Source organism: Rattus norvegicus, chromosome 10, assembly GCF_021556685.1.
Source record: "Rattus norvegicus strain SHRSP/BbbUtx chromosome 10, alternate assembly SHRSP_T2T, whole genome shotgun sequence".
Taxonomy (NCBI): Eukaryota; Metazoa; Chordata; class Mammalia; order Rodentia; family Muridae; genus Rattus; species Rattus norvegicus.
The window spans coordinates 77,879,661-77,903,238 of record NC_141543.1 but is presented as its reverse complement, the minus strand read 5'-3'; the positions used below and the strand labels follow the sequence as shown (position 1 = coordinate 77,903,238).

The 23,578-nt window shown below is 39.1% G+C and overlaps 1 protein-coding gene across 14 annotated transcripts in view; it reads right to left on the bottom strand.

Moving 5' to 3' along the window:
• The window catches only part of Trim37 (tripartite motif-containing 37), a 132,165-nt gene that overhangs the window by 74,509 nt on the left and 34,078 nt on the right, over positions 1 to 23,578 (bottom strand). For all 14 annotated transcript variants that reach the window (XR_015630813.1, XR_015630816.1, XR_015630815.1 and 11 more), the window contains 4 exons: positions 22,531 to 22,581; positions 19,643 to 19,724; positions 13,461 to 13,537; positions 3,746 to 3,925 (listed from right to left, as the gene is read on the bottom strand). Coding sequence is in view for 10 of the 14 variants with exons in the window: in NM_001108288.2 (NP_001101758.1) it covers positions 3,746 to 3,925; positions 13,461 to 13,537; positions 19,643 to 19,724; positions 22,531 to 22,581 (390 nt within the window). In the remaining 4 variants the exon portion in view is untranslated. The remainder of the gene's footprint in view (positions 1 to 3,745; positions 3,926 to 13,460; positions 13,538 to 19,642; positions 19,725 to 22,530; positions 22,582 to 23,578) is intronic.

The following is a 23,578-nucleotide window of genomic DNA, read 5'->3' as shown; positions in this document are numbered from 1 at the left end:
TTATGCGTATGGGTGTTTTGTCTGCATGTATGTCTGTGTACCACGTACGTGCCTGGGGCTTGCAGAGGTCAGAAGAAGGTGTTAGATCACCTAAGACTGGAGTTACAATGGTTGTAAGCTGCTACGTGGGTGCTAGAAATCGAGCCAAGATCCTCTGGAAGAGCAGTCAGTGCTCTAAACCACTGAGCCATCTCTTGAGCCCCAAAATTCTTCTTTTCTAAAGACCACACTGTGTATCAAGATTAACTGCCAAGTTAACCCACAAACCACAGACACTATAACACTGTAGTTCAAATATGATGGTCCCAAACTGAAAAAGAAAGAGGACCGTTAACTACACAGGAGTAATTAGGAAAACAACTCTTTCCTATCCCTTTACCTAGTCAGGTTCCAGAAAAACATAGTTTAAGGGCTGGCTTTTCTTTCCCCGATCCCAGCTCTTAATCTCACTTTCTTTTAAAATTTTAAAAATTCACCTGTTTTTGGAGGTATCATCTCACTCAGTTTAGTCTGGTCTAGAATATACAGTGATCCTCCTAGACTCTCTAGTGCTAGTATTCAGGTACGAGCCACCACTCAAGGTTCCTCACATTTCCTACCCTTAGGGAAGAGTCATACTGGATCAAATAAGCAAAACTGCTTCACTAGGCTCAAGAGTCGTTGCTTCCAATAAATTCTATCTGTGCCCTCTCCAGAAAGCCTACAATCAAAACTGCGTATCAACAAAACAGCAAATAAAAAAAATTAACATATTAAATCCTATTAACTAGATGTCTTTAATGTATTTGGGGGTGTGTGTGTGTGTGTGTGTGTGTGTGTGTGTGTGTGTGTGTGTGTAAAATAAACCATGTGGTTATGGCAAATGCCTTTAATCCCAGCACTCAGGAGGCAGAGGCAGGTCTGGTCTACAGAGTAAGTTCCAAGACAGCCAAAGCTACAGAGAGAAGTCTTTCCTGTCTTAAATGGAAAAAAGCAAAACAAAAAACTTCATATTTATTAAAAACAAATCTTTCTTACTTAAGAGTCAAACATGATTCCACTTAGTAAAACGCACATGTGACTGTATGTATAACAACACTTTTGAGGAAATAACCACATGGCAAGAAGTCCTTTCTCTCATGTCTTCCAGAGCTTCCACTCTGCCACCCTTGTGATACCTACTGCCATACTTGAGAACTTATGTACTCCCAAAGGCCTAAGTGTAGAAGGGTGTTCCCTTTAGAGCATCTTTACAAGAAGTCACTGGGGCATGCCTGTGAAGAGGACACTAGACACCATACTCTTCTTCCAAACCTAGGCCAGTCTGGTTTGCCTCATGAAACACTCCTGCTATCGTGTGGCACTGTACCACAATCACTACTCAAAGCAACAGCGCTAATCTATCATTGGCTCAAAGTCGAAAACTGTGAACCAGATTTATAAAATGATTATCTCATGTATTGTTACAGAGACAGGAAACTAACAAGCAAAGAGCAATTTGAAGGGAAATGGGACAAGTTACAGGACATTACTGTTGGGAAGTTGAGGCAGAAATATGAAGCAAGCAATCACGTCCAAATTCAAAAGCAGACAAAACAGCTGCCTGTATGCCTGCGCTCAGTTAACTTTCTCCACATACAGTCCAGGCCTCAAACCCAGAAAATGGTGTTACTCAGAATTGGCAGGTCTTCCCAAGTCAACTGAATAACCAAGATAATCCCTCACAGACATCCCCATGGGCTAACCTAATCTGCACTAGCTCTAACTGAGACTCCTTTCCCAAGAGATTCTACATTCACTTGAGAATGAAAATGAACCAGAGAATACAAACAGTTCAGCTTTATCTAAGACTTTCCATCTAATGTAAGAAAATATTATCTAATAGTTAACTGCAGCAGCACCTAATGCTAGCCAATGATGCTCATGTATGAGAAGCAGAACTAACCACTAAGTATTCATGGGAAAACATTAGGAAAGCTTCTTTCTAAATATTTCTTTTGACTGATGGATCAAACTCCTAGTCATCCATGCATATTAGTTTTTATACTATTTGTGCATTTGGATCAAAATAGAAGAAAGGCTTTCCTCTTCCTCTTTTAATAAACAAATAAATATATAAACTTATCTAGCTTAATTATATATTTATTTAGAGTTACAGAAAAGCCAGGTGTGTGGTGCAGATGTTTAATCTTGTATACTTAGGAGGCGGAAACATATGTGAATTCAAGGACAGCCTGGTCTACATAGTTCCAGGACAGCCAGAGCTACATAATAGAGAGACCCTGCACAAAACAAAAAAACAAAAACAAAGAAACAAAAACTCAGGTAGTAATTCAGTTGGATTCTCTAAATTTGAGGTATGCCAGGTCTACAAAATGAGTTTCAGGACAGCCAGACAAACCCTGTCTCAAAAACCCACACCAAAAAAAACCCAAAACAAAAGAAAACAAAAACCAGAGGTAGAAAAAAGAAAGCCTTAACTTTCGAATAAATATGTAACAAATATATAAAAATTATATCAAAATCTTAAACAAAATGAGCAAAAGAAGTAAAAAGAAGCTAATCAGGAAGAGGAAGGAAGTAAATGTGGTCAAAACTATAGTACATTAAACATGAAAATGTCATAATGAAACCCATTATATATACTAATGAAAACATTGAGGGGAAAATCTGTCACTTTGTAGGCTGGTAAATTGATGTTGGCAATGTGACTATAACATGAAATGCCAACAAAGCATTTTCTCTGTTAAATTAGAAAAACAAGACTATTCTCTCAAGAGAAAAAAGTAGCAGTTTTCTTCCTCCTTCCTTCCTTCCTTCCTCCCTTTCTTCTCCCTGTGTCTTGCTTTCTTTGACACAGCTCTTAAGAAGTCCTGGCAAATCTTAAATTCCCTAGTAGACAAGCAGAGCCTTACATCCTGATCCTCCTAATCTACCACCTGAATTCTGGGACTACAAGTATGTATCACCACACCTGGAGATTTTCATTTTTGTTTCCATACTTCTAACACAACTTTACCAGAAACTGAAATATATTCTGTAAAAGTAAGCATGAAAAGTCAGTCACTGAAATATTACACTGTCAAATAGAGAGATTAAAAACAAACAAACCCACTTAATGCCCTCTTAGTCTATTCTTAGATATCCTCAGTATTCAGATTTAGGTTACATGTTCTATGCACAGGCTGAAGGCAATTTAACTGATACTCTTGTTAGCACACATCCCTCTGACTATGATTCTTTTTTCTTTTCTCTCCCCCGGCCCCCCAAGACAGGGTTTTCTGTATGTAGCCCTGGCTGTCCTGGAACTCACTCTGCAGACCAGACTGGCTGGACTCCACGCAAAATTTCAGATTTTAGTACTCATTTATAAACCACCTTTTAAAAATTATATTATTATTATTATTATTATATTATTATTATTATTTGAGACAAGGTCTTTTGTAACCCACATTGGCTTTAAACTTGTTATGTAGCCTAGACTGGTCTTGAACTCCAGCTTTTTCTGACTCTACATCTTAAATGCCAGGATTACAGGCTCAAGGCATCACATCTGGTGATATTTTTCCTTTTAATGGAATCAATAACTAGGTGTCAAACCATTTTCTCACTGTTTTTATTCATCTAACTACATGGAATCCCTGAAATAAAAGTTTGTAGCTAGTGTGAATTTCAAGATTTATGTTTCTTAAATGAAACTATGAAATACAGTTTTGATAATATTATTTCCTTTACAAGTCACAATATCAAATATCAAATAAACTACCTTAAAATCACTGTATCATTTTGTCGGTTCAAGTATCCTTCATTTGCAAGTAAGTCCAAACGGAAAAATCTATTGTAGCCCCAGCATTCTCCAACTTCAAAGTCAGATGCAAATTCTCGAATGATATTTTTAGTAGGATCGTTGCAGGACTGATGAACCATTTCTACACGATATTCATACCTAAAATGTAGAAACTATTATTAGTACAATCAGCAAAGTAAAAATAATTGTATGAGAATAAACTTGTTACTCCAGCTGAATTCCTTTCAAAGAAGATATCATTTACAGAAATGAAAGAGGTGTATTTCACACTGGCCACACCATGACAAAGGCAACATGGGAGAGCGAGGAGTTCTTTGGCTCACACTTCCTCACCACAGCATCACTGAAGGATGTCAGGACAGGAACTCACACAGGGCAGGATCCCAGAGGCAGGAGCTGGTACACAGGGCCCAGAGAAATGCTGCTTACTGGCTTGCTCAGTCTGCTTTCCTAGAGAACCCAAAATCACCAGCCCAGGGATCACCACAATAAGCTAGGCCATCCCCCATCTAAGTAATGACCTATAGGTTTCCCTGCAGCCCGATCTTATAAAGCCATTTTCTTAATTGAGGTTCTCTCAAATGACTTTAGCTCAGATCAAGTTGACATAAAATTATGCAGCACAATTGACCTCTTGTCAACTTGACCTCACTGTTAAGCCACATATTCATCCCCAAGATCACACATTAATTTCAATATCACGACATAATACGTTTTACAAACTTAAAAGTCCTACATCTTTACAAACTCAAACACTTTAAAATTCAGTATCTTTAAAACAGCCAGTCTTCTAAAATTCAAAGTCGCTCAGCCATGGGCTCCTGGAAATCAAAAATACACACTTTCTTACTAAAAGAGGAAAGAACTAGGTCACAGTCAGTCTGAACAAAGCAAAACCAAACTGCCAACAGGGTAAATAATACAATGTTTAATGTCTGGGATCCACTCACGATCTTCTGGGCTCCTTGAAAGAACTTGGGTAACTTCTCTGGCTCCGCTCTCTGCAGCACAGTTTGTCTTATACGGCCTGGCACTCCACCACCACAGCTTCTCTTTGTGGTTATTCCATGGCACTAGCATCTCCAAAATGTTGGTGATTTAGCTGCAACTGGGCTGCATTTTCACCAATAGCCTCTCATAGGATCTCTCACGATGCCAAGCCTTAACTTCTTTGAATAACCCTTTCAGTCTTACACCTTTACCAACAGCATCTCACAGTGCCAGGTCTCAGCTGTTCTCCAGGACCTTACATGCCAGTGAGATACAACCGTGGCTGCCTCTGCAACAGTTTCGGTATGTTGGCTCTCAGGAAACACTTCCCAAGAGATTTCACCTCAGTGATGCTGGTCTCTTCTTAATCACTGCTAATTTCTCAGTTCCACTGAACCAGCATTAAATGTCTCGGTAAAATGAAGGCTTACTTTAGTAGTTCTAGTCTCCTTTTAATCACAGCCAATTCTTTAGCTTCAGCTGCCCAGAAACCAGGGTCTTCAACACAAATAGTCTGATAGTCTTCCTTCACAAGCCAGGCCTCCATCTGCATGGCTTTCAATATTCTTATCTTCAAAACTCCTAGAGATCAATCCACTGAGCTCTCACTCCTCAATGGCTCTTGTAGCCCAAAGTTCCAAAGTCCTTCCACAGTCCTCTCCAAAACATGTCACAGCAACGCTCCACTATCCTGGTACCAAACCATCTTAGGTTACTAGGGAGGGAAGGGCTTATTTGGCTTACACCTCCATATCACCCATTTATCACCGAAGGCAGTCAGAACAGAAACTCAAGAAAAGCAGGAACCTGGAGGGAAACCTCTCTACAGGAAACTCTACTATCCCCTTAAATTCTTAGGCAGATATAGTGGTCCACACTATAAGAATAGCATGAGCTCAAGGACATCCTTATTTATATCAACGTAACACCAGCCTGGTTATGAGTCTCTCACTTTAAAACAAAAACATAAGACAAGGAAAAAGAGGGTACAGGAGGATCCTCCCCTGTTTTTAAAGATTTATTTTTCTCGCCTTCTGTATGAGGATGCCAGATCCTCTTAAACTGGAGCTATAGACATGGAGCTACCATGTGGTTGCTGGGAACTGAACCAGGGTCTTTTGGAAGAGCAGCCAGTGCTCTTAACCACTGAGCCATCTCTCCAGCCCCAGAATTTTCTTCCCTACAACAGAAGTTACTCAGTGTTCTATTTAGGGTTACTATAGTTGTGATCAAACACCAGGGCCAAAACAAGTTGGGGAGTAAAGGGTTAGGATTTTTAATTCCATGTTGTTATCACTGAAGGAAGTCAAGACAGGAACTCAAGAAGGACTGAAATCTGGAGACAGAAGCGGATACAGAGGCCATGGAGGGTGTTGCTTGCTCCTCATGATTTGCTCAGCCTGCTTTCTTATAGACTCCAGGGCTACCAGCCCAGGGATGACACCACCCACAACAGGCTGGGCCCTTCCCATAAATCACTGAGTAAATGCCCTAGAGGCTTGCCTACAGCTCAGTCTTATGAAGGCATTTTCTCAATTGAGGCTCCCTCTGCTCTAATAATTTTAGCTTGTGTCAACTTGACATAAAACTAGCTAGCACTCAGTAAATACAAATCCCAAAATGTCACATGTAGAAATTTTACTTATTACACACATGTTTATGCTCACACACCTTGAGAAAGTGAATAAAGCTTTGGAAAAAAAATGAAGTGTTTCTGCAGACCCTCACTGATAACTCAGATTTACTAGACTACTATCTAGATTGCTATGTAGTGATTCATGCTTTTATTCTGTACTTTAACAGTTAAACTACCCCATTGCTAAACTTTGAACTGCAAAACTGAATGTTATTTCAACATTTAATGGAAGAGGATTCTGAACCCACTATGCATCCTGAAATGTTAAGTGAATTAACAATTTATTAGAATAGAACACTACATGAAAGTATTTAGAAAATGTCAAAGAAATACACACATACAAATTCCAATCTTTTCTAAACATACTACCACGAACATATTTCATTATCAATAAATTATTAACATTTCTAAAACAATGTGGACTTCCTGAAATAGGGCCTGAAGGTATAGTGTGGTTTATAAGAGCCCTAAATCTTGGTTCAAAATAAATAAATGAAGTCCTGACATCTGTTCGATCAGTAATAAAAATATCAAGCTGAATCACATCCAGTGATAAAGACAATAAAAGTGTTAAATATAGATGAAAAACAATCCAAGACAGAAATAAAAGTCTTCCTTTGCCCCAAGGCAGACAGAGAGAAAGATGGTTGTATCAAACTGAGGACCAGGTAACCAGCTTGATGCAGAGCACAGAATAAACTAAACTAATTAAGAGATGAAGTAGTCGAAGAACAGAGCCAAAACTATTGGCCTCAGCATTTATTCATACACAGAAGTCTCAATCACTATTTCTGAGAACAGGGGCATGGCTTACAGCAAACACACCACAACAAACCTGAGTTTGTTTCCCAGATCTCACAAAGTGACAGGAGACAGCCGTCAGCTGAGAATTGTCCTGACCACATACTCTAAATAGAAAGTTATAAATCTTTCATGTCTCTAACTTTTGAAGCAAAGTCGGAAGGAAGCTAATCAAACAATGTTGCAGAAAAGGTACAAAGGATAAGTGGGATTGAAACTCCAGTCCCCTACAGAGGGAAAAGCCAGGTTCCCAGGCCCTGGCCCCAGTCTCAGACTGGACACTGCCAAGTCTGTCCCTGGCAGAGAACTAGCATTCTTTGTCCTTTTCACCAGTGCCTCTGAGAAAGCCTTGGATTGGCCTGGTACCCAACAAAATATAGTTATAACTGTCATAAGGTCATTCTCTTGTAACTCTAAGATCTGCATCAGTTGTTAACATCAACTAACTTTCTTCACTTATTCCATGGTCTGTTTTTTCTCTATTGGTATAACTGCCATTGTATGTTTTACTTTAATGTACTACTTTACAATTGTTCACTGTCCTAATTCCAGGCTGCAGTTAAGTTGCCTTTTTTTAAAATTCTTGTGAGTCTTGTTTTCATTTGTTAGGTGGGCTCAGCACAGCATTCAGTTTAGACCTTCCTCCTCCCTCATTGTTAAACCTCAGAGCTCTATCCTATGCACCATTTATTAGAAGTTTCTCTCTTGTGGTTGCTAGAAACAGGGGGAGTGCTTGGGCTCTTGAAAGCATCAACCTCTCAACATCTCTCTTATCCTTTCATAAGGTTCACTCCCCAGTTTCCTATCTTAGTCCTGATGAGATCTCTGCTGAACACAAAATAAGAATCTAATATAAATCTCTGGATTTCTGTCTGGAGCCTTCTTGGGTGTCCTACTCAAAGTACCCTAGGTTTGTTGGTATTCCTGGACTGATTCCACTTAACCTCCTCTATCACATATTATACCGCAAAACTATCTTGACTTCAAGGGAGAACAATTACAGAGTTAATCTGAGTGTTTATCTTGGAAAAAACTGCTTTCACTAGCTACTTCATCTAGAAAATGTTGTTTCATGTACCATTTTAACACAAATGTGCATCTTATCATTACTGTTCTAGCTTTAAGCAAATTGTCCATACCATACCAACAAATTCTATTCTAATGTACTAGTGTAAAAAAGAAATTTACAACTTCAAGCAGGTGATGGTGGCACACCATCTTTAATCTCAGCGCTCAGAGGCTGAGGCAGATGGATCTCTGAATTCAGAGCCAGCTGATCTACAAAGTGAGTTCCAGGACAGCCAGGGCTACACAGAGACCCTCTTTGTTTCAAAAAATCAAATATGTTTGTGTATAGATACACACATACACACACACAGAAAATTCCTTATCACAACCATTAAAAAAAAGTGTGTGTAAGTTATGGGGTCTAGATATGGTGGCACATACCAGTAATTTCAGTATTCAAGACTCAGTGGTCCTCAAGCTTCCTAATGCTTGCTACCCTTTAATACAGTTCCTCATGCTGTGGTAATCCCAACCATACAATTATTTTTGTTGCTACTTCATGACTGTAATTTTGCTACTATTTATGAATTGCAATGTACTTATTTACGGAGATAGACATTTGCCACAGTAGTCTCAAAGGCTGAGTTAGGAGAATCATAAGTTATAAGGCTTCACACACATCCCTCGCCCCAATGCCTGCTGGATGAGGGAGAGCCATTTTATTCAATTGAGTACGCTAAGGTGCTAATACTTCTGTACATAGGCTCCCACCAATGTTCTTCCAAAGTAGCCCTAATTATAACTCGCCATACTACAAAAAGAAAAAGGACATGAAAGTAAAATGGGGACAAACAAAGTAAGAAGGGACTCAGAGCTAGAGAGAGAAATAAGGGGTAATAGAGTGAATATAACTACATGCATGCATGTACATACATGCATGAAAACGCTACAATGAAGTTGGACATATTGCTGGATGCCTTAAATCCCAGCACTATGGGCGGCAGACATGAACTATATGAGCATATGGCCAGACCAACATCCAGGCCAGACAGAGCTACATGGTCAGACCCTGGAGAAATAGTTTGGAAGCTAAAATCACTTGTGGATTCAATTTGCACCACCCACATGGTAGTTTACAACCATCTGTAACTCCAGTATCAAGGGATTCAATGCTCTCATCTGGTCTCTGTAGGCACCAAGAATACATACAGAACACAGACATACAAGTAAAACACTCACACATGAAGTTAAAAAGAAAAGAAAAAAGCCAGGAAGTGGTGCCATGAACCTTAATCCCAGAACTGGGAAGGCAGAGGCATGCAGATCTCTGCAAGTTTGAGGCCTGGTATACAGCATGGTATACAGAGTGAGTTCCAGGACAACCAGGCCCGTTACACAGAGAAACAAACAAAACAAAACAAAACAAAACAAAACAAAACAAAACAAAACAAAACCCAAACAAATTAAACAGTCCAGCTTAATCCCAGCACTCAGGAGTTCATGCATAGCCTGGACTATATCATGAGCTCCAGATCAGCCAAGAGCAAGACCCTGTCTTAAAAAAGAGAGAAATAAAAACCACAATTTAATCATTATATATTACTAGTATGTGTAATATATGCTAACAAAAAATATTAAGACTGAAAAACCTAAGAATAAACAAACACAAATTAAAAAACTTAAAAACATACTATGATTTAGTTTTGTAAGTCAAAGAGATATAATATTCCATAAATTACTTTAAAAATTATACTTTCTAAACAAAATACAAGCTGGTAGCTGTCAGAAGCTACTAGACAATGGTGTCTTGTGTGTGCACAGGTGTGCTCACCTGCAGGTAGAAGCAAGAGGACAAGCTTCCCTGAAGCACTACCTCATTTGAGACAAGGTCTCTCATTGTCCTAAAACAAAAATTAGGTTAAGCAGCCCATCCAGAGGGTCTAGGGATCTACCAATCTTTATTGCTCCAGAACTGACGTTCTAAGCATGTACCATCAAGTCCAGCTTTCTAACAAAGATTCTGGGGAGCAAACTCAGTAAGTACTTTACTAGCTCAGCTGTCTCCACAGCCCGCCCCCCTCCCCCAAGGGTATTTTTATGAAATCGGGAAAATTTTCTGAAATTCAGTGTCAATGATAGTTATAGCTGAAGAACCCTGTGAATTTGTTTAAAAACCACCGAACTATACATTTTTAAATAGCTCTCAATTTTATTAATTAAATTTAAAAAGAAAAACCTAAGAGCAGGCAAGCTATAAATCTTAGCAGCTATATGAAGAAGAAGCCAGCCATATGGTGCTAGGCAACCTCATAATGGGGAGGACACATTAGAGAAAGAATAAGGTGGGTTGGGGATTTAGCTCAGTGGTAGAGCGCTTGCCTAGCAAGCGTAAGGCCCTGGGTTCGGTCCCCAGCTCCGGGGGAAAAAAAAAGAATAAGGTGAAATCTTATGGATTAGGGGAAACTTGCTTATATCAGAGAGAGAAATGGGGGTTAGGGGGTGGCTCTTCTAAGTAATTCAGAAAAGTAAGAAAACTTACTGAATTGTACAACTTTTTAACAGATGGGTTTTTAAGGTACTTGAATTGTACTTTGTTTAAAAATTTTTCAACTAAATGTATTCAAACTTTGTGAAGCCAAACTATAATACATATGTAGGATGATGTCATTATGCAGGTGAAGGCAGGTACAAGATAGAATAAGGCCTGTCACTGGACGAGAAGGCAGGATGGGAAGGAGAAAGTTTTATAGAGGAGGAGACCAGAGAGGGAAGCAGCCGAGAGAACATGGAGGTGGATGTTAAGATTCCTCTCTGCACATTTACAGGTTGTTATGAATATTCTTAAGGGACGGATGTGTACAGGGCTTTGTATGTCTAGATGAGCAAATTATATCTTATCGATTAGATCAGAGGTTATTGTGTTCTGTGTTCTTTCATGTGGCGATTTAATTGAGTTCAAAAGTGTGTGTGGTGGCTGGACACACAGGGCCACCACAGAATTGGGATGTATATGTCTGGCATGGTGGCAACCTGCCTTGGCAACTAGATGGGTAGAGAGATTGTTGCCAGGCTCAGAGAGTAGCCATCAGCAGTGTGATGTGGGATGGAGCTAAGCCTGAGGCGCATTGCTGACTGAGATGAAAATATAGAACAGATGCCAGGAGGCACCACAGTGTCAGATCTAGTGCGCGATAAAAGAAGCCTTATTATAATTTTATTGCAACATACATATTTCAATCCAAACATCTATAAGAATTAAGCATAAACATAGATATAAAAATCCAGTGGCCTTATATTTAAGCCACAGTAATAGGATTTTTCAAAACTGTGAAGCAAGAGAGTGGAGCTTTGAATGATAAATGTCCTTCACAGTCTCATCATTTGAATTTTTGGTCCCACTCGGCCCTGTTTTGGGAAACCTGGGAGGTATGATCTTACTGAGCAAAGTTTGTCACTGGGGGCAAGCTTTGAGGTTTTAAAGACTTGAACTTAATTCACTCTCTCTGTTTCCTGTGTGCAGCTGCCATGACCACCTGACACCACACTCCCCACTATGGTGGTGATGGGACTCCATCCCTCTGGAACCATAAGCCCAAATAAACCCCCTTCCTTCTGTAAGCTTCCTTGGTCATGATGTCTTATCCCAGCCATAAAAATACAAATACAGTTTTTTATAAAATTATTTAGGAAAAATGTCTGCTTCATAAAGTCTTTATGTTAATACACAACAAGACTTTTTGTTTTGTTTTGTTTTTCAAGACAGTGTTTCTCTGGGTAGCCCTGGCTATCCTGGAATTTGCTCTGTAGACTGACCTTGAACTCATAGAGATTCATGTGTCTCTGGCTGTGTTGGGATTAAAGGTATCGGGGTTGGGGATTTAGCTCAGCGGTAGAGCACTTGCCTAGCAAGCGCAAGGCCCTGGGTTCGGTCCCTAGCTCCGAAAAAAAAAAAAAAGAAAAAAAAAGAAAAAAGGTATCCACAATGCCTAGTTTACAAAAGACTTTAATTACATTCATATAAATTTCCTATGTGTAAATATGTTTATGAAGTCTCTGTAGAGACAGGAGACAACTAAGAATAGATTCTCTCCTTCCACAGTGTGGTTTCCAAGGATTAAAGTCAAACCATCAGAGTTGGTGGCAAGCACCTTTACTGGCTGAGCCATTTCACCAGCCCAGCTTATTGACATTTTTACTTTGGTATATTTTTCACTCAGTGACAATGACTCATCAGTTTCTCAATAAATGTGAATAATATTTACTGAGAGAAAACAGTTATGAGAACTGACACTCCACACTGTCATAAGACACTGCAGACTATAACTATGAATATCCTTCATAGAATTAAAATCAAAGCAGGCAGAGTAGCACTCTCTGATTTCTAAGCAGTCTGCAGATAGAAGCAGGAAGATTACAAATTCTAGAATAGCATACATACATAGTAAGTTCGAGGCCAGTCTGGAATTATACAGTGAGATCCCATAAACAAACAAACAAAAACACAACAAAACCCAAGGATTATAGATATAGTTCAGTAGTAAAGCACAGGGCCCTGTGTTTGATTCCCAGAACCCTACAGAGAGAGAAGGGTGAAGGGAGAGAAGAAGAAAAGGGAGAAATAAAACAATACAAGCCAGGAATAGTGGCACACATCTATAATCCCAGCACATGAGCTGCTGAGGTAGAAAAACTATCAATTCAAAGCTAAACAGGGATACTCTCAAAAAAAGAAAGACATAAAATGGCAATTTTAAATACTATTTAATAAGAATCGTGGAGCTGAAGTGTACTAGCTGGTTTTATGTTGACTTGACAGAAGCTAGGGTCATCAGAGAGAAAGCAGCCTCATTTGAGGAAATGCTTCTGTAAGATCCAGCTGTAAGGCATTTCTTAATTAGTGATTGATGGGGGGCGGGTCCAGTCCATTGTGGGTGGTGCCACTCCTGGGTTGGTGATCCTGGGTTCTGTAAGAAAGCAGGCTGAGCAACCCACAGGAAGCAAGCCAGTAAGCACCACCCTTCCAAGGCCTCTGCATCAGCTCCTGCCTTCAGGTTCTTGTCTCACATGAGGTCCTGTCCCAGCTTCCTTTGGTGACAACAGTAATATGAAAGTATAAACTAAATAAACCCTTTCCTCCTCAATTTGCTTTTTGGTCAGAGTTTTGTCACAGCAATAGAAACCCTAGCTAAGACATAAAGTACACAAGTTTGTACTGAAAAAGTTAATTAAATCACTTACTTGGAAGTTTCAGGTAAGCCAGCCGATAGTTCCAAAAATACAGATAAATAATAGCCACGTACAACTCCATTTCCATCCTTAAAAAAAGACAGAAAGAAAAAGAGGTTATACAAAACAAACTACATATTGACTCCAAAAAAAAAAAACTTTAACAGAACAATGAAACCAAGAAACAGAACACAGACTGTTACCAGGTGATTGGGTTAACAAGTATGTGTAAGTTTAAAAAACAAACAAACAAAAAAATTTGTAATCCAGGTTTTAGTCCAGAACAAATTTTAAACTTTCATACATTAAAAAGGTACACATATCTACATTAAATAAATTAAAGAAACTATCAAAAAGTATAAAAATAGTTACAAAGTTGCAATATCTATAGACATCTTAACAAACCAGCCTTGAGAAAGAACAAAAACTCAAATGAAAGAAGACAATTGAGTACTTCTTCTCAGGACAAGTGAGAGAAACTGGAAACCAGGTATAATAATGAGGACCTCATGGACAGCTAAGCACTCTGCTCATGAGCTACATTCCCACATTCAAACTGGAATTTTTAAAGTAAAGGGATGATATTCAAAGTAAAGATAACTACAACAGGAAAAAGAAAATTAAAGATAGGCAAAATACACAAGTAAACTTGTCTACAAAAAAAAGTAAACTGAACAAAACATGGATGGATGTCACATCACTAATTAGTAAGACGTCTTAACTAAAACCATGATGAATATGACCTCACAAGAATTAGAACAGTCCCTTTTATAAATGTAGAAAAGAGCTGGCAAAGCCCATTAGAGTAAAACATTCCTTCATTGTTGATATTAACATACAAATGTTGTTAAATGGTGTGTTCTTAAAAAAATAAAGAAAGCATTTCTCTGTGAGCAGCAATGCTACTCTTGAAGCTCTACAGGAACAACTGAAAACAGGTTTTTAAAGAGATGCAGCAGGCAAGAGGCGAGTACACAGTAAGATCCTCCCTCAAGAAAGGGGGAAGAATCTCAGTGGAGAAAAATGAGTGAAAAAAATGTAAAACACACACATAATGGAGTATTATTCATCTTTATCAATGAATGAAAATTCTATGCTACAAAATTGTTTTAAAGAGATGAACCTTGAGGATGTTATGCTCATTATGCTGAGTGTAATAAGCCAGTCCCAGTAAATTACTGATTCATTCTATTTCTGTCTCCAGGAGTCAAATTCACAGAAACCAAATATAGAATAGGACCTATTGAAGACCGGGAGGAGAAAACAGATGTGTTTAAAGGTGAGCATTGCAAAGTCTGTTGAGTGTTTTGAGACAGGATCTCTAGACTAATAGAGACTAGCTAGGAGCTCACTATAAGGCTCAGGCTTAACTCAAACTCAAAACCTAGTCTGGTTTTTTTTGTTTTTGTTTTTGTTTTTGTTTTTGTTTTGTCTTGAGACGGCATCTCATTGCCTAGTCCTAGCTGCCCCTAAACTCAAACATGAACCAAGCTGGTCTCAAACCCAGAAATCTACCTGTCTCTATCCCTGTCTTTACCTCTGCCTCAAGATTGCTGGAATTAAAGCCAGGTCCTCCAAACTGAAACATTCTACACTAGAGAGCTCGATTAAGGTTCCTAAGACTCAGAAGTAAACAAAATACACAAGTCTCAGAAAACTTAAATTAAACGCTAAATTAAAAAAATAAAATAAAGTAAGGTAAAATAAAATTCACAAGCCTCCTCTCCAGTTACTGAAGCAGTAAATAGTTGTCAAGAGAGGAGATGCGCCCAACTGTCAGCTGCCTGTGAGTCACACAGGGGACTCCAGGGATGTAACTTGCATGTGTTCATGGGCTTCTCAGTGATGCAGCTGCTTGTGAGTCATCCATACTTCTCTAATAAACTCACTGGTTCATTAAGCTCTCTGCTTCCCCAGTAACTTCCTACTGTAAGCCTCCTACTAGATGTTAACTTTGCTCCCTCAGTCAAGCTACTACAGCTTGTCTGCAGAATGTTGTAAATGCCTGGTTTGATGATGTTTCCCTATTTATCTGCTGTACCTATCTGCAACTTGCTATTTATTCTTTTAGTTTTGTTTGCTCTATAATTAAAATTTTTACTCAAAGCAGCAAGTACAGCTACACACAGGACACAGTTAGATAGATGGTGTCTTAGTTGCAGTTTCTGTTGTTGCAACAAAACACCATGAAAAAAAAGCGAGTTGGGCAGGAAAGGGCTTATTTTATTTGGTTTACACTTCCAGATCACAATCCATCACTGGAGGAAGTCAGGACAGGAACTCAGGAGGGGCTGAAACTGTCATGGCCATGGAAGAAAGCTTCTTACTGGCTTATTCAGCTTGCTTTCTTATAGAACCCAGGACTACCAGGGATGGCACCACCCAAAATGAGCTGGACCCTCCCATATTAATCAACTAATTGAGATATGCCCTAAAGCTAGATGTCGTGAAAGCATTTCCTCAACTAAGGCTGCCTCCTCTCTGATGACTCTAACTTGTGTCAAGCTGACACAAAACCAGCCAGCTGGCAATATTCATGGAAGGCCCTTTCAGTTTCAAAGGAATACGGTGTTCCAAAGTTGCTGAGGAGACCTCTGGCTAGGAAGACCTTTACTGTTTCAGTCTCAGAATGGGAAAACAGACTAGTCATTATGAACAGTGTCTAACAAATCAAAAGCTTTTAAGGCACACCATATTGCTCATGTTTTGTTGGGGCCGGGGATAGAGAGATAGATCAGCAGCTAAAAGCATCTGGCTACTCTTTCAAAGGAACAAAATTTGGAAGCATACACATGGAGGCTCATATGATACACATGAGTGCACAAACATACATGCAGACAATAATAATAATAATAATAATAATAATAATTAGTAAAAAAACCACATAGTAACTTCAAACTTTTTTAAACAAATTTGTAAAAATTACAAAAAGATATTGGAACAGATACTATGACTATGACATACAGTGGCAAATACCCAGAATGATCCTAGAATATCTTATAATACACAAGCAGCAAAAGAAAAAAATTACTAGAATCACTTCCAACTACTGAGGTTATGACAAAAATCTTGGGCACTAACTCAGTGAGATTATATATGGATCCAACCAATAAATGCAGAAGAAATGATATAGAAAATGATTATCAATAGCTATTGATATCACAAAGAAAAAAAACCACATAAGACATTTCACTATAAAAGAACACTAATTCTTGCCAAAGGAATGTATCTAAAGCCAGACCTCACGGTTCATAGCTGTAATCCAGTATTCAGAATGCTACTGCAGAGAATCATGACTTCAGGATCAACCTGAATTACACAGTAAGGATGAGGCCAGCCTGAGCACATGTAAGAACCTATCTCAAGATATTAAAGAGAAAAGGGGGTGGGGCAGGAAAGATTGAGTAGCAGTTAAGAGCATTTGACGGGAGTTCAATTCTCAGCATTCTCATGGTATATCACGACCACTTATAATCTCAATTCCAGGGGATCTGATACCTCTCTGGCTCCAAAAACACTATGTCTACATGTGGTATATATACATACATACACACATACATACATACAAACATACATACATACAGGCATTCACACACACCAATAAAAATACAAATAAATTTTAAAAAGAAAATGAAAAGCTTGATTATACCTTTGTTGGGTCAACATTATGGTACATATGTAAGGTTGTCTTTGTATTATTCAAATGGTGATTTCTGTGCGACCAGGGACTTTACTATTGGTATTTTTATTTCATCATCTCCTGTCTGGGTATTTTGTAAACACTCCCTCTCTTACCTCCTGATTGGTTTTAATAAAAAGCCAATGGCATGTAGTGAAGCAGGAAAGGTTGAGCAGGACTTCTGGGGGTTGGAAGGTGGGGATAGAACTCTGGGAAAGAAGAGTCAGGCAAGGGAGAATTTGCCAACCAGACATGGAGGAAGAAGCAGGCCGAGAATGAAGAAGTAACTAATGAGCCACACGGCAGGAGAATTAAATGAGTTAATTAAATTACAAAAGCTAGTTGGGAACTAAGATAAGTGAAGGTCTTAAGCATAATTAATAAATGTAAACCTGTGTCTTTACTCAGAGCTATGGCAGGCACAGAAAGACCGTCATTAATTACACAGCTCTACATTCAGCTGTCAGTTAAAAATCAGCCAGCCTACTTTCAATGATTTTCAGTACCTGTGACTTTCCTCTCCTTTGGGTTGCTGGGTATTGCTTGGCAGATATGTACTCTGGAACTGAACTACATGACAAGTGTTTTTGCCCCCTTTTCATGATCTTTAAAGAATTTTCAATTTCCAGCACCGACATAGTAGCTTACTACCACCCATATCTCTGGTTTCAGAGGATCCAAGCTCTTCTTCACCCAGCACTACTGTGGTACACATACACACAAGGAAGCAAGCAAACATATAGAATAAAATAATTATTTAAAGGGGAGGGAGCAGGAGAGAAGCCCAGAGGGCCAAGGGAATGAATGCAAATTAGCAGCCTTGGGGAGCGGGAGGCGGGGGTGGGGGCAGCACCCTAGAAAGTACCAGAGACTGGGGAGGTGAGAGACTCTAAGGACTCAATAAGGGTGACCTTAGACAAAATGCCCAACATTGGGGAGAGGGAACTCGAAAAGTCTACTTGTAGTAGATAGACAGGGCCTCAAGTGGAGGGACAGGGTTACTATCCACAGTCAAAATTACTGATCAAGAATTGTTCTCATCTAAAGGAACTGAAGGATGGGCTGGAGAGATGGCTCAATGGTTAAGAGCACTGATTGCTCTTCCAGAGGTCCTGAGTTCAATTCCTGGCAACCACATGGTGGCTCACAACCATCTGTAATGGGATGCAATGCTCTCTTTCTGGTGTGTCTGAAGAGAGCTATAGTATACTCATACAAATAAAATAAATATTTTTTAAAAAAAGGAACTGCAGGAATAAAAATGGAGAAGAGACTGAAGGAAAGGTGGTCCAATGACTAGCCCAACTTGGGATCCATCCCATGGGGAGTTGGGTGGGGGGTACCAAGGCCTGACACTATTACTAATGCAATGATGAGCTTACAGACAGGAGACTGGCATGGCTGTCCTCTGAGAGGCCCTACCAGCAGCTGACTGAGAGAAGCAGATACTTATACCCAACCATTGGACTGAAGCCGGGAACCCACAGTTGAATTAGGGGAAGGATTAAAGGAGCTGAAGAGGAGAGCGACCCTATAAGAAGACCAGCAGTGTCAACTAACCCAGACCCCAGGGAGCTCTCAGAGACTGAGCCACCAACCAACCAGGAGAATACAGGGCTGGTCTGAGGTCCCTGGCACAGACATAGCAGAGGTCTGCCTGGTCAGGCCTCAGTGGGAGGCCTGGTGTGGAGTTGGGGGAAGCACCCTCTTGGAAGCAAGGGGGAGGAGGAATAGGATAAGGAACTGTGGGAGGAGGGACCAAGGGGAGAGGTGTGTGACTGGAATGTAAATTAATAAAAAAAGAAAGCTATACTTGATTTTGTGACCTATATAACCAGTACAACTGAAGAAATTTACTGCAATAGAAAATATTTTATTAAAAAACAATTTTTTTCAGCCGGGCAGTGGTAGCACATGCCTTTAGTCCCAACACTAGGGAGGCAGAGGCAGTTGGATCTCTTGAGTTAAGGCTAGCATGGTCTACAGAGCAAGTTCCAGGACAGACGGGGCTACATAGAGAAACCCTATCTCAGAAAAACAAAAAACTGAAAAGAGTATCTTTAAAAAAATTTTTTTAGGTTTACTTATTTTATATCTATGTTAGGCCTGCATGTATATCTGTGTACCATATGTGTGAACATCTCACCCTTGGAGGTCAGAAGAGGCTGAAGGATCCCTTCAAATTGGAGTTATAGGATGGTTATGAGCCTTCACATGGGTGCTGGAAATCAAACCTCAGTCCTTTTTAAGAACAACAGTGCTCTTAATTGGTGATCCATCTCTCCAGCCACTAAAACTCTCTTCTCAACATATTTATCTCCCGATAAAGCAGAAACAAATTTAGTGATGCTAGAGTTTACACATTCATAGTTAACACAGTTTTTCACAAATTGAGTAGTAAATGATATAAAGAAATTACTAATTTCCTCACTCCTTTAATAAGAAAACTAATATACTTGTAAACATTAAAGAAAAAGTTCAAAATTGAGTTAATTTGGAAATAGGAAAAACTTACTGGGTAAACTTTTAACCTCCAGCAAAGTCCTGAAACTTGAAGAGGCGGGCTGTAAACCGGATCTGCTCTCTGCCGCAAAGTGCTACAGAAAAAAACACCAACCGGATTCCAACATCAAAACTATTATGAAAGGGCAACAAGCAAAATCAAAACCAACTCCACACCTTATGTTAATATTTAAAAGACTAAACCACAGAGAGTTACTGCACATGTCAAAGTTTCGCTAAATAAGCTTGTGTATATTTATATTATGAATTGATGATACCGAAACATTCAGCAGTTAAAACACAGCATTTAAGGAAAATCAGAGCACCACTAAGTAGCCCAAATTCAATTCTGGCTCAGTAAGCATTCTTTATTATTTCCAATACAAAAATACAGTGAAGAGGATGTTGGAGCCTCTGGAACTAGGGATACCTTATGGTACCTTATGGTACAGCATGTGTTTAACATATGCATAGCCCTAGACTCAATATTAAGCACCAAAAATGATTAAACAAAACAAAACTGACCACTCCCGTATAGCATATGTTTTTAGTGGAGAAATAAGAATGTATACGTACTGCTAACATTTGTAGGAAAAACTCACCAAAGGTTTTAGCTACAAGATTACCCCATAAAGACAGAGAAAGCAGGCTGAGGAGGCAGCTCAGGTGTAAAGTTCTTCCCCAAGCACAAGGACCTCAATCTGTCCTCGGAACCTAAGTAAAACCTGTGGACATGGTGCTTGCTCTCGAAATCCCAGCACAGGAGAGGTGGAGCGAGATGCACCCTAGGCCTGGATGGCCTGTCAACCTAATGTACTTGGGGACACTCCAGGACACTAAAAGATGTCACACACACAAACTAAGCCTGGAGAAACAGCTCAGCAGTTAAGAGCATTTCAGAGGACCTGAGTTCAGCTTCCAGCACCTAAATGAGTAGTTTACACATAGCTGTTACTCTAGCTCCAAGGAATCTGAAATCCTCTCTGAACACCCGCGCGCGCGCGCGCGCGCGCACACACACACACACACACACACACACACACACACACACACACACACATTGAAATAAAAATTATTTCAGTACCCAAGGTTGTCTTCTAGCCTCTACTTATAAAGACATACAATTACAAATTAAAACTAAAACACACACACACACACACACACACACACACACACACCACACGGGAAAAATGAACAGCACAGTATGGCTTTCTACTTATCAGCACCTACTCCCATTTCTTTCCCAAAGATCTTATATTTTTAGTTCCCTTGATTGTTCTGCACTTCAAAAACAGTCTCTCATAGTTTTCATGTTGTAATATATTTATTTCTAGACCAATATGGTGGTGGGTTCCTTTAAATCCCAACCTGGTCTACATAGCAAGTTCCAAGGGTAGCTGACTATATAGTGAGACCCTATCTCAGATAAATGGATGGATGGATGATAGAAGATAGATAGATAAGACAGACAGAGACTGAATTATGAAAGTTTTAAGTTTCTAGAGAAAATTATCAAAGTAAAAAAAAAAATTGCCATGTAGCTTAACATAAGAACCTACACATTTCTTATAATAAAGGCCTCTTAGGCACAGCACAATTTTTTACTTTTAGCATAAAAACGAAAACCAGTAGCCTTCTTTCACAATTTTAATTTCATTGATACAAAAGCTAAGTGCCCTTTCTTTTTTTCTTTTTTTTTTTTTTTTTTTTTTTTTGTGGTTCTTTTTTTCGGAGCTGGGGACCGAACCCAGGGCCTTGCGCTTCCTAGGTAAGCGCTCTACCACTGAGCTAAATCCCCAGCCCGTGCCCTTTCTTTTAAAAACTATTTCCTTTGGGACTGAAGAGATGGCTCAGCAGTTAAGGCACTAGCTCTGTCAGAAAGCTCAAGTTCGGTTCCCTACACTGCAGCTCACAACTACCTGTATCTCTAACTCCAGGGATTCTGAAGACCTCTACTGGCCTCCGTGGGGACCAGGGCATGGTGTATATATATACATGCAGGCAAAACAGTCATACACATCAAATAAAAGAAGATAAATAAAATACATAAAATTTAAAATATATTTATTAATCTGGACAGTGGTGGCATACACCTTTAATCCCAGCAACTCAGAAGGCAGAGGCAGGTGGATCTCTTGAGCTTGAGGCCAGCCTGATCTACAAAGAGTAACCTGGTGTAGAGAACTAGTTCCAGGACAGAAAGGAGAAACCCTTTTTGAAAAACAAAACAAAAGGGTCTTTTTCCCAAAATAAAAAAACAGACACCTCTAACAATTCAAGTTGAACACTACTAATTCATAAATTTGAAATCCAAATGTTCTAAATTCTGAAACTTTTAAGACCCAACAAAGAAGCCATCGAGTAGAAGTTCCATACCCAACTTCATGTCTCATAGTATGGTCAAAGCAGTCACTGAAGATACTGTATGGGATTACCTTTAGGTTCTGTGTTAGAATGTATATATGAAACAAAAAGAATATTTTGCTTTAGACTGAACCTTATATAACCAAGATATTTTATTATCAATGTGGTTTTGTTTTTGTTTTGTTTTTAACACAAAGATTCTCTCTGTAGTTCTGGCTGTCTGTTCTGGAACTAGTTCTGTAGACCAGGCTACCCGCAAACTCAAGAGATTTGCCTCCCTCTGCCTCAGGAGTAAAGGTATAAAAGGGTGTGAGCATCATCATACACAGCACTATGTGCAAATATCTTTAACTCTGCAATCCAAATATTTCTGCTCTATGATATAAGAACTGAAGTTCAGCATGCACACTCCAGACCAGCTCTTGTTTCCAAGAGGAAACTTTAGTTAAGGACTTCATCAGCTCTCTCCTGTCACACAGTGAAGACTGTCTTGGGCTTTACACACAAGAAAAACCCAGAGTTCTCAAAACCCCTTACCTGAAGTTCTCTAAAACAAAAGTAGCTGAATCATAAGATGGTACCAATTCACTAAAAAGAAGCAAAAGAAAAAAATTTAACATTACCATAATGTAGTCATTTAGTTAAAAATAAGTTCCTTGACATTATCTTGAAAACTTGGCAGCTGTAGTATAAAATATTTCCAAGCTTTATTAAGCACATCATTAAATCAAATCAGTTCATGCAACCATCGATTAAAATGGAAACACAACAAACTCCAAGGTTATTTACTAGGAAATATTCCCCAATATGCTTTGGTTATTTTGTATAGTTAGCTGCTGGGGCCCTCAAGCATGCTAGTGACACACATGTCACTAAGCTACAGCCCCAGCTTCCTACACTTTCATAGGATTAGAATATATAATCAAGGGGACAACTGGGATAGGTTAGCACAGTAACACTTCTTGGCAAGGTAAGATGATATCAAATAGCCTCAATCCATATGCTAGGACAAGCTAACAGGTAATATATCCTGCTGCCAACTAACTTTAGATCATGTGGATGGTTTGTGTCATTGTCAGTAAAACATTTAAAACAAAGCTATACTATCTACAGTATTATAATGTCATAATTGTGATTATAAATTGAATAAAACAAGAAGGCTATACCTACAATAATGTGTGGTTTGCCATGTGAACATGTTAATAAGTACAAGTAAAAAATATTTTAAGTTTTTAATTTTATTTATTTTTTCCATTTTTTTAAATTAGGTATTTCTTATTTACATTTTGAATGTTATTCCCTTTCCCGGTTTCCTGTCCATCAGTCCCTAACGCCTCCCTCAATCCCTTTTCTTTAAGTTGGGTCCACTTTATGGAACTATTGTTTCTTTCTCTTTTTTTTAACGTTTTATCCAGATTTTTTTTTATTAGCTATATTTCTTTACTTACATTTCAAACGTTATTCCCCTTCCCGGTTTCCTGTTCATAAGTTCCCATTCCCTCCCCTCCCCTCCCTCATACAGGTATTCCCCCTATATATCTCCCTTATTGCCCCCCATATTCCCCTGCACTGGGGGTCCAACCTT